This window comes from Brassica rapa, chromosome A08 (genome assembly GCF_000309985.2).
Source record: "Brassica rapa cultivar Chiifu-401-42 chromosome A08, CAAS_Brap_v3.01, whole genome shotgun sequence".
Classification (NCBI taxonomy): domain Eukaryota; kingdom Viridiplantae; phylum Streptophyta; class Magnoliopsida; order Brassicales; family Brassicaceae; genus Brassica; species Brassica rapa.
The window spans coordinates 9,946,236-9,965,324 of record NC_024802.2 but is presented as its reverse complement, the minus strand read 5'-3'; the positions used below and the strand labels follow the sequence as shown (position 1 = coordinate 9,965,324).

At 29.1% G+C, this 19,089-nt stretch overlaps 1 protein-coding gene across 1 annotated transcript; it reads left to right on the top strand.

Moving 5' to 3' along the window:
• Positions 1-1,797: 1,797 nt before the first annotated feature.
• LOC103833521 (monooxygenase 1) lies at positions 1,798-9,299 on the top strand. The gene is made up of 5 exons (XM_009109611.3): positions 1,798-1,868; positions 1,983-2,129; positions 2,212-2,440; positions 2,804-3,032; positions 5,945-9,299. The coding sequence occupies exons 1-5, from the start codon at positions 1,798-1,800 to the stop codon at positions 6,463-6,465; spliced, it is 1,197 nt and encodes a 398-aa protein (XP_009107859.1). The 3' UTR covers positions 6,466-9,299.
• Positions 9,300-19,089: the final 9,790 nt, after the last annotated feature.

Below are 19,089 nucleotides of genomic sequence, written 5' to 3'. Positions count from 1 at the left end.
TTTTAATCATAAAAGCATTGAAACTAATGTTTTATATTATCACTTTTATCATATAATCTATGATTTAAAGCAAGAGAAGTTACACGACATATATGTGTACATTTTAACGTCCTCTTTCCTTTATAATAATGTAATCATATCATATATAAATTTTTCTACTAAAATCTCATATTACATACTAAACTTTCAACCGTCTATAGTTTGATAGATATTTTCATATTTAAAAATGAGTTTTCTAAAAATATTTCATCGACCATGTTTTTGTACAATAACATTAAAAATCTATATCAAAAGGTTGTTGGACCCGATATAGTCGTAATGGTCCACATCTGTTCGGGTATTTAGGATCCTAAAAAATTCGAAATATCTAAAAAATCTGAAAAATATCTGAAACTCGAAAAGTACTTGAAACTCCAAACAAATACCCAAAAAAATTCAAATACCTAAAAATTCAAAATCTTATTCAAAATCTGTCACTGAACTGAAAATGCCCAAAATTTTATCCAAATACCCAATTTTTTTTATTTGAAAATTTACCTAAAATCAAAAACTATAATAGTAAACCAAAAACCTAAAAAAAATATCCATAATGCTGGAAACATATTCGAAATATCCAAATTTACCTAATAAACACAACATATTTATGATCGGATCTAGGGTAGGACCCGGACTCAAACAAAGACCGACAGGTCCAAAAAACCCCCAATAGGTTATCTTCTCTAGACCTGAACTAAATCTATATTTTTGGGTCGGTTCGGTTTGTTTTTTTGATCCGGATATAATTCTCATGCCTAAAAGAAATTTACGTAAATGTGTACATATAAAATATCAAATAAACTAATTTATAGATTATATAACTGTTAAAAATTATATTTTCAATATAATAAAACTTTGTATTATAATATAATCCAAAAAAACCGCGCTTTCCAAGCGCGGGTCAAAATCTAGTTTTATGCCCTGTTCAAAACTACGTTAGGCGCTAGTCGGGCGGTAACCCCGGGTCTAGCGCCTAACAAAAAAATCGGGGATTAAGTGGGGATTAATCGGGGCCTAGTTTTCAGGTTTTTATATAGCGTTTATCTGTGTATATTAATATATGTAAGTAAGAGCATTTGATCTGTTATAGCCCAGTGGTTAGTGCTCTTTGTATCTTCCTAATAAACCCGAGTTCAAAACCCACCAAGCGTATTTTTTATTGCTTTTGACTTAAACATTAATAAGGGTAGAACGGATATTTCGGTTTTCATCTTCTTCCTCCTCGTATGTGTTCGATCAAACCCTGATAATGGCGGCCGCCTCTCTTTTTTTTTGTCCTTTTTTCATATATTTCTTCCATTTTCCTTTGTATTTAAGATTACTATTGATAAATCTACAAGAGAACCTTCCATTTCAAAGTTTCTATGAACAAAATTTTGAATTTTCTAAGATCCCGAGTTTTTGTCCGATTAGTACCAAATCGTGGCGGCCGGAGCCCGACGAGTGACTTTCCGGCGACTAAGCGGCCCTCGGCGGCGCCTTTTCGAACAGGGTTTTATGTTAATCAACAAATATCAAATGCCACGGCATTTATTGGCCACCTGGCCGATTATTTTGTTAATTATTTAATGTTAATCGACAAATACCAAATATTATTTAATGATAAATTTCGCTATGATTGATAATTGTATATAACGACAAATTTAACCGGCCAAAGCCACAGCACTATATTGGCCACGTGGCTTCAACCACTGGTATATGCTGTATGGGCAGATACGATATATAGCGAGGTAAAGATCGCAAAACTCGGCAAAACTAATAATGGAAGAATTGGACATAGTGATAGTGGGAGGAGGCATTGCTGGTCTTGCGACTTCACTTGCTCTGCACAGGTTCATTATTTTCTCCTCCTTTTCTAAAATACATCTCTTATGTATGGTAACTTGCAAACTATATACATGGAGTACTGACTAATTAGCGTATCAAATAACCATATAAATATAAAGAAAGGGTATAAAGAGCATTGTGCTGGAGAGATCAGAGTCTGTAAGATCGGAAGGAGCAGCATTTGGTATTCAGACTAATGGATGGCTTGCTCTTCAGCAGCTAGGCGTGGCCGCTAAGCTCCGTCTCAATTCTCTCCCAATTCATCAGTAGGTGTATAAGTATTTATCATTTTAACTAATTCTAGTTGTGATTCATATATTGATAGTTTTCTCCTGTACGATTGAATAGGATAAGAGATGTTATGATCGAGAAAAATATCAAACAAAGAGAATCAGTCGGACCAGCCTCGCACGGGGAAGTAAGAGGTGTAATAAGGAATGATATGGTCCGAGCTCTGGCTCATGCTCTTCCTGTTGGGACTCTCCGCCTCGGAAGCCAAATTGTGTCGGTTAAGCTGGACGAAGCTACGTCGTTTCCAATTGTTCACCTCAGAAACGGACAAGATATCAAAGCAAAGGTACGTCTATCGACTGCTAGGTATATAATTTGTTATTGTTCGATGATTGGGTAGTGGAATATTTTAGTATATTTTCTGTTTACTCGACAGCAACGTTATTGAAAGTTGTGACAGGATATATTTTGTTTTCTAAATACATTTACTGAAAGCTACATGTTTGGCACGAAATGGCTGAATTTTAAATAGTGACAAAATTGTGTTTACAAAACTAACTAAATATATACATATATATATACTATATATTTTATTAAAATCATTGACCGTTCATTTTCCAGCTCTATTTTTCTTTTATCACCAACTTTCAGCTAAATTGCGCAGTTACGGTTTACACCATCCATCTTATTAATTCTGAACTTTCATTAGGTTTTGATTGGCTGCGATGGATCAAATTCTATCGTCTCTAAATTTCTTGGACTAAACCCGACTAAAGCCCTTGGTTCTCGGGCGGTGAGAGGGTTCACAAACTATCCAAACGGCCATGTGTTCCAGCAGGAATTTATAAGAATCAAGATGGACAATGTCGTAAGCGGACGACTTCCTATAACTCACAATCTCGTCTTTTGGTTTGTTGTTATGCTGAAGTGTCCCCAAGGTAATTGATCCCTTGATATTTTCCCCTTTCACGGTACAACTAATATATTATATATAATTGAATAGTGGATAGTTATATCAATTAAATGCTGGATTTGTTATCAAGTGAACAGAAACAACAAAATATATTATACTACTAACTAGGTAGTAATCCGCGTCTTGCTCATGATGAAATTATTAATTTTGTTATTTTTAAGATAATAAGACATTAGGTCTGTTTAATTTTGCGTTGGTTTTTTCGGGTTTTAATATCCTATTATATAATGACTTTTCTAAATCCATATTTATTTTTCGTTTGTTCGGTTAAAATGCTTGAAGGTTTTTGGGTTTTTTTGGTGATAAACTAAAGACTGTTATTATTTATTTGGTTTCATGTTATATGAATTTTAGATACTCCTGATGTCAACTAATCGTTTAATATTATAATTTCTAAACTCATCCAAAAAATCTAATCTAGATAATTGTTGAAGAAAAAAAAATTATAAAAAAAATCATTTCATTACAATTTGGTTAATGGTAAAATGAAGCATTAAAAATATACAACATTCCAACTTCCTATAGAATTATAATCTTCACTTTCGGTAAATATTTAGTTATATAGGTACTCACTTCAATGTGCATATCTATGTGTATGTAAAAATATTAAAAGTGGTTGATAAATATATAAAAATACCATTAATTAATATTGAAAGAAAGTTTTTGATCAATATAACAAATGAAAGACAAAATTCTTAAAAAGAAATTAATTAAAAATAAATTAGACTTCGACCTTACTAAATATTTTTATCATATAAAGAAAATCAAATTGTATACATAAACAATAAACTAATACATATACAAATTAGGCCTGCTGAATTTTATTCTTATATACCTTGGCCCAATCAGTTTTTAACATTCATACTTTATGGTTCAACATATATTTTATAATTGAGCCTGCATGAAAACAAATAAAACCTAAGATTCTAAAACATGTTTGGACATTAGGGCCCATAACAAAATAGTGATGTAGTGGTTAGATCTCAAAAAACGACGACTGAAAGCGTATAGGGTTTCGTCCGCACCGCGATAGACCATGGAACTTCTATTTGTTCAGTCGATCCTTTCGAATCAATCACCACAATTTATTTATGTTTCTATATGTTACTTCACTCCATCCTTTGTTTGGTGAAGATGGTTACAAAATTAGATCTCATCGGTCGATTCAATAAAATCCAACACATAATCTTCTTCACTCGATCATTTCGAATACATCACCAAAATTTCTCCCAAAAACCTTTATTGGAGTGATTAGTCAAGAGAAGTTCCAGAAATCTCGACCATGCTGTCTTCACAAATGGTTTCAAATCAGACACATAAGTTATCGCAGCCATTATAGGAGAATGAGATAAATTTCTAAGGTTTCGGGTTTAGAGAATGACTAAAATGAATGGGCAAAGCGAGTCTTATATAAATTTACTATGCCTAATTCAATTCACATTGTATCTACGAGAAATACCGAATTAAATGGCATATATTTTTACCTTGCCAATCACTCTTCGATATATATATTTCCATAACCTAAAATTGTGAAATTTATGCCATTTAGTATTATTAATTTACCTTGCCAATCACTTACGACAATAAAATATTGTCCAAACCCACATTAAGACGGTTTTATTCGGTATGTGCATACTTGATTGATATCATTTTAATATTTTGAAATATATGCCATTTAGTATCATTAATTTACCTTACCAATGATTGATGTGAGAGTGCCTTGTAGAGACTGCTTGACAATGTAAGAGTGTAGTAAAACCGTTATTGTTTGTGTATATCTGCTGTTACGATGATAGCTCTTTCTTTGCCATAGTAAAAACCGATATCAAGTGGATAAAGACTGTCTTGACAGTAGATCAAGATACTCTATGCTACATTGATAGATTATCAACTTTGCTATTCATCAACTTTTTGCTTATGAACTTCTCAGCTTGTTCTTATCTGGTTTATGAGTATTAGCAATGACATAGTTTGATTCTTTTTTCTTGACAGTAGACAAAGAACTTCTATGCGCCAATGATAGCAATTTCGGTTTGCATCAACTTCTCTTATTAGCAATGCCATTGTTTGATTCTTCACTATAGACAGTAGATGAAGCAAGTTTCTCTGCTCTGCTTTTCACTATCAACTTCTCTTTTTTCTTGACAGTTGACAAAAAAACTTCTATGCGCCAATGATAGATTTTTCAATTTGGCTTTGCATCAATCTCCTATTAGCAATGACTTTACATCAACTGTATCATTATGAACATCTATGCTTCTCAAAACTTGGCTTCTATTGACACAATTAGCTTCGCATCAGGTCCATCGGTATCAGCTAAATGATACAACGTGCTTGTGTTTAGTTTAAGCAAAATAGGAAACTTTTTGTGTTTAAAACACCGAAAGTTTGTGAGGAACTCTATTAAGGCGACACGTCAGCGTTTTTATTTTCAAAGTAATGTGAAGATGCCACGTGACCAATGTAATGTGAATACATATCCAAATGTTTTTTTTTAATATATATAGGAGATTTTCAATATACTTTAAATGATAGTATAATGAATAAATATGTACGTAATAAATGTAAAATCTATCTTTCAACTACAAACTTGTAAATTAACTGAAAACTTTTGTTTCATATTGAAGGATGAAATATAACCAACAAAAAATTCTTGGTTGGTTGATTACATTGAATTATTTATACACGGGAAATTATGAAGAGAAATCCAAATTTATTTCTGGAACCTCTGAATTAATATAAATTGACTAGCTTTCTTTTGGGGTAATTATATTGAAGGAAAATGATAGGGTTACAAAAAGAGTCGATAATTTTGATTTATTTTAGAGATTGCTTACTGACGTATATTGATTATGAATATGCTATATATAAATAAAGACTCGAACAATTTAAAAAATCAAGAGGATGTGGCAAGATTGACACTAGCATCGGTCTGCCAATTCCCAGAGGAATGGAAAGAGATGGTGAAGAAGTGTGATATCGACTCCTTATATATCAGCCGTTTAAGGTACCGTTCACCATGGGACGTTATGTCCAGTAAGTTCCGACGAGGCACTGTGACAGTGGCTGGAGACAGTATGCATCTAATGGGTCCATTCATAGGACAAGGGTGTTCGGCTGCGCTCGAAGACGGTGTTGTTTTGGCTAGGTGCTTGTGGAGCAAGTTAGGTCAAGATGGAATGAACAATGTCTCTTCAAGGAAGCAAATAGAAGAAGCGATTGATGAGTACGTTAGAGAAAGAAGAGGGAGACTCGTGGGGCTCTCGACACAGACATATCTTACCGGTAGGTTAATTGAAGCTTCGTCGCCGGCAACGAAGCTCTTGCTTATAGTTTTATTGATGATTCTGTTTCGTGACCATATTGGTCACACTCGACATGATTGTGGCCGTCTTTAATGGGAAACATAAATCTGACGAACGTACGGTTTAAGTGAGAGATTGTTTGAGATGTTTCATCATGGGGTTAATTATTCAATCGCGAATGTATTTTTTCCTTATAAATATATACTAGGTAGATTATTAATTTCGTTTTTTTAAGATAAGAAGAGATTAATTTTGTTTAATATACCTGGATATCAATTCGGTTTTACGTAGTTTTTCGGGTTTTAGTCTTCTAAGATATAAGTACCATTCTAAATCCACATTTACTTTTTGTTTGTTTGGTAAAACGAATGAAATTTTTCATTTTTTTTGCGATAAACTCAAAATATTATTATTTGTTTGGTTTCATATTATGTGTATTTTAGACTGTTTTGATATCAAATCAATGGTTTCATTTAACAAAATTGGTAAACTAATGCAAAATAAAATAACATCTAAATAAGAGTTGAAGAAAAAGGACATTTAATACTATTTGTATTGTTTGTACAAACAATATTGGTGACATTTTAAGATTGTGTATTTTATATAAGATAATCGGATATTATTTGTGTTGTTTAAATTTTCATATATGTTAGAAATCATATAAAAGGTTGTATATTTGTACTCATAGAAATTTATTTTTATTCAGTTTAAAAATATAAATTTTACTGATAATAGTTTTCGTAGAATTTATATTTAATAGTCATTTTTATTTTATTTAATTTTTTATTCCCTAAATCTAATATAATTTATAAATTAAAAAAAATTGATTTGTTAATGGATATTGAGAATGTGAGAAGTGAGTCTTATATATATCATAAACCTTATTAAAGTCACGATGTATCTCCGATAAATATGAATTAAATGTCATATATTTTTACCTTGCTTATCACACTTTGATATATATATATATATATATATATATATATATATCTATATTAATAAAGTTGAGCAGAAAGGCTCCTCCTGCGTCCACCTCAGCGTACCCTGTTCTTTTTCATGACACGTGGCGAGCAGGGAGGAGGCTTCGTTATTTCTCTTCATGAAGCTTGTTTGTAAAACTGTGATTTATTGGGCCTCTCATGATTTTTTTGGACTTTAGTGCATATTCCATCGCATATATCTTTTTATAAACAATTATCTTATATTTTTTTGGCAATACTAATAACTATTGGAACCATAAACAACTAGGATAATATTAAAAACATAAACAATAACTATACAAGTTCAAAATTTCAAAGATAAATTATATATAAATTAAGTGTTATATATTAAATTATAAAAATACAAAGATAAAAATAACATGTCGGTATACCATTTGAAAACATATGCAACACCTTATACCAATATAAACAAACAAAAATGTTTTTTTTTATGATTTAAAGAACAGTTGTTACATTATTTTTCATCAAAGAAATGAGAGAATTTAATTTATAAAAATTTAACAAATCAAAAACTAGATCACACGAAGGAAAAACACATATTATATTAAATTGATGGCTCACAATTATATCTCCAAGATACAACACAACCAAAGAGCCATCACAATCTCACAAATATCGTCGATTACACAACAAATATTTAATACATAACAAAAAAAACTAAACGTACAAAGTAACACAAACAACAACAAAAAGTCATTTAAAAAAACATCTAAAGTATTGTACAATTACGTCAACGGTAAAGCTATCGCCACTTCTATCATACAATGCAACATGAATAAACAACCAAGGCAATACAGTTTCCAACCAAATATAAATCCCGCCCACTAAAAATAATAAAAGTTAGTCAAAGTACATAATATAATTTAAAAATAAATAATTTAAAAAAAAATATTTCATAAATACAAAAAATTAAAGGAATCCATTTATTAGATGATGTATCTCATGGATTTGTTTCCATTTTAATGGTCATGAAACTCAAATTTAGAAAAATAAATAAGAAATTTCTTGAAAATCACAAGAAAAGTTAATACTAATTAAAACTAAAATTACAAAATAGTTGTTAAAAATTAAAAAACATTGTGCGAAGAGTAGAATTTTTTCAAATAATCACAAAAATTGTGAAATAAAGCGCAACTATAAATTTATTGATTCCAATGAAATATTTAAATCTAGCCACCTTCAGTTTTCAATGAACTAAGATAACCTCTAAATCAAAAATAAAGAAAGTATAAATCAAATAAAAATACATAAAGAATATACACTTTTAACGTACCGTGAGATTCATCATCCCGATTCCACCTTCCTTATTCATGAGAATAGCCAATATTTCATGAATGAACTGACAGCCAGCAACAATAACATAACTGCTGATTTTGAATTTACTCTTACCATCACATACAATAATCCCAACACAACTGCAAGACTAGACGTCAACCTTATCATCACCAATTTGAGAAAACTATTAGGCCTCCGATAACAGAACAAGAAAACGATACATGCACTATATGCTTCGGAAATTACAACTATGAAAACAACCTATGCTTTCTTACTTTCGGTCATAATTTTTAGTTTCACTTCATTAATGAATGGGTTCGTAGAAACATAAGCTGTACAGTATGGAGGAAAACACATCTATGATTTCAGACATCTTTACAATATAGAAATGGGATTGTAAGTTTAAAAAAAAAATCATAATTGTATTTTTTTCTTCCTTTAAAGTGTTTACTAATTCTATTGTCTCCCAAGAATAAACAGTTCTAATAACTTATACCTAGCTTCGATCATACTCCCTCTGTTTTTTTATATAAGTAGTTTTAGTTAAAAAAACTTAATACTGACACAAAATATATCAACTCAAAATAATACCTTATAAAAAATAAAATATATTTACAAAAGAAATATAACAAAAAATATTTAAAAAATATAGACAACCCCCAAGACAAAATTTTCATCCAAGACAAAATCTTGCGTGTATGAATAAGCAGCCTCACATAACAAACTCCAAAATGTATAAAATCAACAAAATCTTGCACGTAAAATCATAAGCTTTGACACAAAGAAAGGCTATGCCCTCTGTCGAGAACTTGATTTCTTAGCTGACATAAGCTAAGTTTTATATAAGATTAACAAAATATTGCACGTAGGATCATGAGCTATAACATCAACGAAATCTTTCGCTGACATAGTTGTCTAGAACTTGATTTATTAGCTGCCTTTAGTTTCGACCTCCACGCAACAAGCTTTATTTGCGGTTGCTGTGAAGGAGAGATGCTGAAGCCTGGATGGAATAAAATTCAATAGAACAAAATGGGGAACAACAGGTAAGCTCTTGTCTGTCATCGCTCGTAGGATGGCAAAAACCATGTCATCCTTTCGTTAAATTTATAATAGCTCGTCTTGGATAAACACCAATGTGAAATATGGAGTACCATGGCTAGTACACAATCACATGGAACAACCTGTTGTTCATGGCCGTCGATTTTTCTCAAGGGAATCATTGGGTATCATACGATTTAGAGGTATACCTTCTAGAAATGGCCCCCGAACGCCCATCTCTAGAATGCCCAGGCTGCACCATCACCACAGCGACTTCCACCATATCACGTTATCAGTCTTATATAATGTGTGCTGATCCGTCGTGGTTGAACCAATTAATCCAAGAAGAAGCAGTTGTAGACGTTGCACCTGACTGGGACTCCTCGAAGCCTTTCAACGTAGTGGGCTCTCTTGAGGTGTGATGGCCTCTTTTTTATTTTGGATAAAGCACTTTGTTTTGAACTCTTTATATTTGTTGCTGTTTTTTTTTATATTTTTAGGCCCTTTTTAAGACTCACTTTCTCTGCTCTCTCGTACTTTTTGTCGAGATTGAAATGTCTCCTTTACCATAATGAAGTCATAAGTATTAAAAAAATTAGTTCAATTTTGAGCTAATGATCTGCGACTTGATATGAGCTAAATGAGCTTTGCATCATATCCTTCAGTATGAGCTAAAGGATACGACTTCCTTGTGTTTAATTGGTAGCAAAATAAGAAAAATTATTATGAGGAGATCTATTAAGGTGACACGTCAGAGTCTAGAGTCTGTATTTTCAAATTAATGTGAAACTGCCATGTGTCTCATATAATATGAAAGCATTAAATGATAATGTTTATCTTTTAATATATATGGAATATATATTTGTTTCTTTGTCACTCTCACTTGTCAGGGAGAGAAGGTCTGAAAAGGATTACATATATATAATCTGAATTTTACATATATATAATCTGAATTTTATGGTGATGTCATCTCAAAAATGTTCTAACTATCAAACTATCTAAGAAGCAGTTTCTTGACCAATGCAACCAATACTCTAACTTATTTAACTTTTAATTGTAACCATTTTTAAGTTCATTGTCTTTTGGACTTCGACTTCTCGTCCTCAAACATTTTCATTTCTAGTTTTGGCTTTCGAGTACTTCACAAATTCCATAGACTATAAACAGTGTTTAATATACACTAATTCGGCCATTCAATTTTCTGTACTACAGTATAATCTCTTTAAATTAACACTCTTTAAATTAATACTCTATAAATTAATATATACTAAAAATCTTTATAAAATAATATAATTTTATAGTTCTAAATTGAATTTTTGGTTCAATTAGTATATCAATAAATTAATATCTCTATAAATTAATAAAAAAATTATAATTTTGGTGTAGTCCCAACTATATTAATTTATAGAGGTTTCACTGTATTTTCTCCGACCAAATCAATTATAATGCTTCGTCCATCTTTATTTTATCCATTAAGACTTAGGCCGCTTATCAAACCCTTTTTGGCTTAAATTTCATTATTCGACCAACCTTTGTCCATTTCGGCCATACATCGACCATTTTCTCCTCGGCCATTATTTTGAACAGACTTATTTGACTAGTCGTTCCCTACAAACATAGTGAGGGGTTGTGAGGATAATGTTTATTGTGTTGTTCGCATTACTTTTTAGTTGTGAAGCGTCATTATAAAGACTAGATTTTTTAACCGCGCTACGCGCGGATAAGATATTATATGTATTTTTCTATTCTAAAAAACAATGTATAATATTATATTATATTATTTAAAGAATATAAATAAGACTACATAACATAAATATTTTTTTTTATTTTCTTTGTGGAAATCATTATGTTGTTTGATTGTTGTAGTTGATTCACATATTTGCATAGATATTTGTGATAGATGAATAACTATATTTTTATTATCAGTAAATAGTATATATTCATTATATAATATAAGAAAAATGAAATTATTTACTTTTTAACAAACTTGTCTCATGTTGGGGACTCGGTTATAGACATATCATATTCGAAGGAAACATTTTTACACTTATCAATCTTTTTAACAATCAAGAAACAAATCTGAATATCAAAACAATATCTCATACGATCTCTTTGTGGAATAACTGCTCTGAAAAAATTGAATTTATGCATCAAAAAGGACTGGAAATGGATGTGCATATGTGTTATCTAAGTCAGCTTTACAAAAAACTATTTATAGTTCATATATCTTTATGTCAATCCTATTTTTTTGTCCATCATTTCTTAAACATCTTGAAATAAGTAATGCTAATTAATAATAAACTTTTGGCTCAAAAAATAAAAATCAAATTTGTCTAATTATCGCTTAATTTGTCTAACTGATATATGTATTTCTCAATTCTAAAAAAAAATGTAGAATATTGTATTACATTATTTAAAGAATATAAAATATGACTACATAACATAAATATATTTTTTAAATTTTCTTTGTGAAAATCATTATGTTGTTTGATTGTTGTACTTGATTCACATATTTGCATAGATATTTGTGATAGATGAATAACTATATTTTTATTATCAGTAAATAATATATATTGATTATATAATATAAGAAAAATAAAATTATTTACTTTTTAAACAAACTTGTCTCATGTTGGAGACTCGATTATAGACATATCATATTCGAAAGATACATTTTTACAATTATCAATCTTATTAACATTGAAAAAACAAATCTACATATCAAAACAATATCTCATACTATCTATTTGTGGAATAACTACTCTGAAGAAATTGAATTTAGGCATCAAAAAGGACTGGAAATAGATGTGCAGATATGTTATCTAAGTCAGCTTCACAAAGTACTATTCATAGTTCATATATCATTAATGTCCATCCTATTTTTTTGTCCACCATTTCTTAAACATCTTGAAATAACTAATACTAATTAATAATAAACTTTTTGGTGGAAAAAAAAATCATATTTGTCTAATTATCGCTTAATTATTTTATTAATATGGTCTAAGAAGCTTTCAAGTGATATCATAGTTTAATTTATTAGTTTTTTTGTTAATTTTTAGAATTTTTTGTATTTAAGATTTTTTTCCATATTAAACTTCTATATCTTTCACAAAATTGATATATATATATATATAATATATATATGTCGTAAAAATTACCATCAAATCAGTTTTACTTATTTATTATGTCGTAAAAATTACCATCAAATCAGTTTTACTTATTTATTATTTTGTTTTAACGAAAATACACTTTTTAGATAATTTAATTTAAAATAAAATTATAAATTAATTTGCTGTATTCTAACAATTTCATTGATTTAATTAATTTGCTTTGGTGGATAACTTAAAAAGTTTTCATATGAATCAGGGAAAGCAAGCTTATGTTGTTATATTATATCTATTTTGTGTATATAGAATCTATATATAATGCTAGTGTAATAAAGAAAGAACATTATTTTTTTGTAACTTCAAAAAGATACATTATTACAATTTGAAATGAATCAAAATTGAATAAAATGGTAATTAAATATTTGTAAATCTAATTGTTTAGTTGAATTCTCATGAAAAAAAATCGATTGGTTAAACAAATGTTTCAAAATTTGTTGTGGTATTGTTTTGTCTATAAATTATAAAATTTATTGAATTAATATATTTAATTATTGCATCCTTAAATAATATTTTATTAAGACATTAGAGAAATATGTTTTGAGTTGTTTTGTCAAAATTGTACAAAAATCTATGCTTTTTCATATTTGTAACTTAAAAAAGATACATTATGACAATTTGAAATTAATCAAAATTGAATAAAATGGTAATTAAATATTTGTAAATCTAATTGTTTTTTTATCTTGTTTAGTTGGATTCTCATGAAAAAAAACGATAGGTTAAACAAATGTTTCAAAATTTGTTGTGTTATTGTTTTGCCTATAAATTACAAAATTTATTGAATTAATATATTTAATTATTGCACCCTTAAATAATATTTTATTAAGACATTAGAGAAGTATGTTTTGAGTTGTTTTGTCAAAATTGTACAAAAATTTATGCTTTTTCATATTTGTCACGAAAATTTATATGTTAAACTTCTTTTACAAAATTCTTAACTTTGTCACGAAAACAAAAATCTATGCTTTTTCATATTTGTCAACGTTCTCACACTTTCAAAGAATATATTAGCTTAGTCACTTACTTATTTTTTTTTTTACAAAACAAAGTATCGGAGTCTTGAAAGTTGAATTCATATTATTCTAAATGTACATAAGAGTTTGTGATTACATACTTAGTGGTTCTTGTATATGTGTCCAAGAAAGTTTCAATGGCTTAGTGGTAACTGTCCTATATATATATCATACTAACCCGGGTTCGATCCTCACTTTCGCATTGTTTTTTCATTTTTTACGAAAAATAAATGAGATGACATGGCAATTTCGGGCTTTCTGATTGGTTAATTTTTCTATCCTACGTGGACACTCTCTCCATGGCTTATACCCCCCTTGGCAATTTATATGTTAAACTTACTTTTACAAAATTCTTAACTTTGTCACGAAAACAAAAATCTATGTTTTTTCATATTTGTCAACGTTCTCACACTTTCAAAGAATATATTAGCTTAGTCACTTACTTATTTTTTTTTTACAAAACAAAGTATCGGAGTCTTGAAAGTTGAATTCATATTATTCTAAATGTACATAAGAGTTTGTGATTACATACTTAGTGGTTCTTGTATATGTGTCCAAGAAAGTTTCAATGGCTTAGTGGTAACTGTCCTATATATATATCATACTAACCCGGGTTCGAACCTCACTTTCGCATTGTTTTTTCATTTTTTACGAAAAATAAATGAGATGACATGGCAATTTCGGGCTTTCTGATTGGTTGATTTTTCTATCCTACGTGGACACTCTCTCCATGGCTTATATCCCCCTTTTAGTATAGTATAGATGTGATTGGTGGTAGCCGTAGATATTCTCCACATCCTTCGTATTATTTGAAAAATATTACATGACATATGTCATTACTAGAATGTTTTTTAGATTCTTTAAAAAAATGAGTTGGTCAATCTAAACATATACGATAGTTTCACTATATGTTATATTTTAAATTTTTTAAAATGAATATAAATTACTAAAACTGTTAATAATTACACATTGAAAATTTTGTGATTATTGATTTAATTTTTTTATTATAATAAGATACAAATGATCATAAAACCACATGAGTATGAAATTTCATTTAATAGATTTTTAAATAAAATATATATCTATTTCATATCGTATAAACATTATAAAAATACATAATATTTTAATTTTGAGATTTTATTGAACGAATATTGAGAACTTAATATTTTAATTTCAGAATTTGCATTGAGTTTTAACCTAGTCCATAATTATTTCTACAACACCAAATTTAGAACAATCAAGTTTTACCAACTTTGTAAATTTAAAGCCCATAACTTTCAAACTAACTTATGTCTCTACAAATTAAATGATTCCTACAACCAAATATCTGTAGCTGATTTTGTGAGCTTTCCATAATAAATAAATAAATAAATATTCGTTCAAGTTTCATTCAATAAGTACTTTAAAATAAAAATAAAACCATAGATTTAAAATTATATAATTACTTTATATATAATAAAACCCCTGTGTACTACTAATATATATACCTTTTAAAAAGATTATTATAACCTATTAATTGTATTTTCTAATAATTTTATTGATTATTTCTTTATTAAAATAATATGAATTATGATGAAATTTATTTTGTATCTCTTAATATATTTTCTAATATAAATATACTATACTAATTTACAATTAAATTAATTATGTTTTGTTTCATTTTTAAATTACAATAAAAAAGTTTAAAGTCAAAATCCTACAATATAAAAATCTAAAATCACAATAACAAAATTCTACAGTTTTTTTTTCTACAGCAAATTTTAAAAAGCAACATCCGTTTCTAATCAAATTTTAAATACGTTTGCGGCCGTCTCTAGAAATTTGATGAACACTTTATAAACTGGCTTTTGGTGTGAGATTGTACGCTTTAAATATATATTTTTTTGTCTTTGTTACTTAATTATTATTTATGTTTAGTCAAATTCTATGTTTATATTTTCATGTTAAAATAAAAAAGAGAAATTTGTCAAAACTAACCCAGAACTTGATTTTAACCCCAAACATGTACACAAACTTGAATCAAATGCAAAACTAACCTAAAAGCCTTGTGAAATTATAGCCCAGCCCTTTGTGACCAAACAAAAAAAAAGAAGCCAAACGAATATAGTCCCATTACATCGTCTGATCGTCTGAGATGTTGGAAGTCGTCTAGACGAGTAAGTCTTCTGGTGTAGCTGATCTTAAAAATAATTTATAATTTTTTAAAAAAATATTTTGACAAGCAAAAAATTAAAATCATTTAATTATAAACAGTTTTAAGTGATATAAATTAAAATATAACAAAATTGAATTATTTTCAACATAGATGAGTGTAGATAGTGAATCATGGTATTCTTTGGTCTAGGGTTTGGCAACATATGTTGTAGTATTGTATGTATTTTTAGGGTTAGATTTTGGAAAGCTTGAATGTTTTTTTGAAAAATTAAATTTTTACCTATAAGTGTTTATTTTTGTGTATAGTAAACACTTTTGAAGTTTAATTTGATTTTATGAAGTGTTTGTTAGTTAATTAAGTTTAGGGATTATGTTTACGATCTAGACGACTTACATTTCAGTTGTCTGGTGAATAATTAAAATAGACGACTTACATGTAAGTCGTCCAAATATTCCCGCATAAAATTTTTAAAAAATTATTTTCCCGCTTAAATAATTTAAACCAAACGACTTACTTGTAAGTCGTCTGGGAAGTTTTCTATTTTAGTTTCCTGCTAAAAATATTTTAATTTCCCGCTAAAAATATTAAAGTCTTCTTGACGACTTACAAGTAAGGCGTCTAGGAAGTCGTCTGAATCAAAAATATTTAACCTAATTAGATTTTTTGTCTCCCTATATAAAGAAAAATTTGCACATTCTCTCTCATCCTCTCAAATGGCTGCAACAAAAATGTAATGTTCATCATTCTAAAAATCTTCAACCTCTCTCTAATCTCTTTGACTTGAAAACACCAAACTTTATATGAATTTTTCAGTTTTGTCTCATGTCTTTCTTACTAATCTATTTTTTTTGCAGGTTTTTAATCAGATGGTAATCATCTTCCACTTATTTAAAGGTAGATCTATTAATTTTAGATATGTATTTTTGTGTGTTTTATAAAGGTAGATTTATCTAACCTTCCACTCATTTTCTCTGTTTTTAAGTCATTTGAACGTTTTTGGATATGTAGGTTTTTCAGATCTGGATTTGATATGCAGGTTTTTCAGATCTGGAAGACTTCTGGGACGACTAACATGTTAGTCGTCTAAAATATTATGCACTAGACGACTTCCATTTTAGTCGTCTGGACTTCGTGGAAGTCGTCTGGAAGTCGTCTAGACTTCTTGGAAGTCTTATGATGAAGTCTCCCTTTCATAATAGATCTAAGCGTTTTGGTAAGTTTTTATATCTGATTTTTTCTTCATTTGGTAACTTCTTGTTGTATAAAGTTCTTACTTTTTTTCCAAACTAAAACTCTTCAAACCCACTCTAATCTCTTTGATTTGAAAACACCAAACTTTATATGAATTTTTCAATTTTGTCTTATGTCTTTCTTAATAATCTACCTTTTTTGCAGGGTTTTAATCATATAGTACTCATCTTCCACTCATTTAAAGGTAGATCTATTAATTTTAGATATGTACTTTTGTGTGTTCTATAAAGGTAGATTTATCTAATCTTCCACTCATTTTTTCTGTTTTTAGCCATTTGAACGTTTTTGGATATGTAGGTTTTTCAGATCTAGATTTGATATGCAGGTTTTTCAGATCTGGAAGACTTCTGGGATGACTTATCTGTTAGTCGTCTAAAATATAATGCACTAGACGACTTCCATTTCAGTCGTCTGGACTTCCTGGAAGTCGTCTGGACTTCGTGGAAATCGTCTGGACTTCCTGAAAGTCTTCTGACGAAGTTTTCTTCCATATCAAGTGGAGTTCAAGCTTGTCGTTGTAGTGGAATGATCTATAATAGTTTTGTTTGTGGTCTGTTTTGTGATTTGCATGTCTACTCTTTTAGTTGTCATTTTTTTATAAAATCATTAGTAATGTTTCCCAAGATGTAATACATGTGCTAACAATGTGTTTACACATTTACAAATCAATGAAATAATAGACTTAAATATCCTTTTTTCTTATCTTTGGATCTTTCATATGCAATAATAAACTCCAATGACCTTTTTCTCATCTTAATAAACAAGAATGTTGGTAGCTTCATATTGATACAACATTTTAAGAAGCATTTTAACCCTTCTTCCAACTCATAACAATAATCATCATTAGTATCTATAACAATAATACTTAAGAGATGGAAACAAACAATAGTAACTAGTCAAAGCATATCAAATTTTTTTATAAGTTTGTATTGAAAAACTTAGTCAAATTTAGTAAAATTAAGGGAGATAACATATTTTGAAAATATGAGCTTTACATATCTTGAAGTTACTTATCACTCTTAAAAATACAAGTTATTCAAAAACTAGCGTAGAAGACTTAAAAACTAGTAGAGAAGACTTCCACAGAAGTCTTCTCAGATTAGTTAGAAACTTTAATTAACGTGAATGTTGGCAACCTCATAAATATCACCAATTAAGTTATAAATTTCATTCAGTAGCCCAAATATTCATTAATAAACATGAATTAACAAAACTATTGCAAAACTAACGTGAATATTGGTAACCTTATAAATATTCTATGTATAATTAAATATTGAAGTTTTATTTTTCAATTGCAAAACTAACCTATGACGATTTACTTTTCAGTCGTCTGGTGAAAAATTGAAATATAAATAATTTATTAAAACTCGACGACTTACAATTAAGTCGTCATAGGTCAGTTTTGCAATTGAAAAATAAAGCTTCAATATTTAATTATATATAGACAACTTACAATTCAATCGTCCACCCGATAAGTCGTCCAGGATTTACAAGGTTTGACCAGAATCTCAGAATAAAATCATGGACGACTTATATGTAAGTCGTCTGGCGGACGACTGAATTGTATGTTGTCTGGGTATAATTAAATATTGAAGTTTTTTTTTTCAATTGCAAAACTAACCTACGACGACTTACATGTAAGTCGTCGGGCTTTAATAAAATATTGATATTTTAATTTTCCACCAGACGACTGAAATGTAAGTCATCCAGGAAAGTCAAACTTGTAAAATAATCCAGTCAAATGCAAAACTAACCTATGACGACTTACATGTAAGTCGTCTAGGTTATTTGGAGATTTTTTTGTAACCAAACAAAAG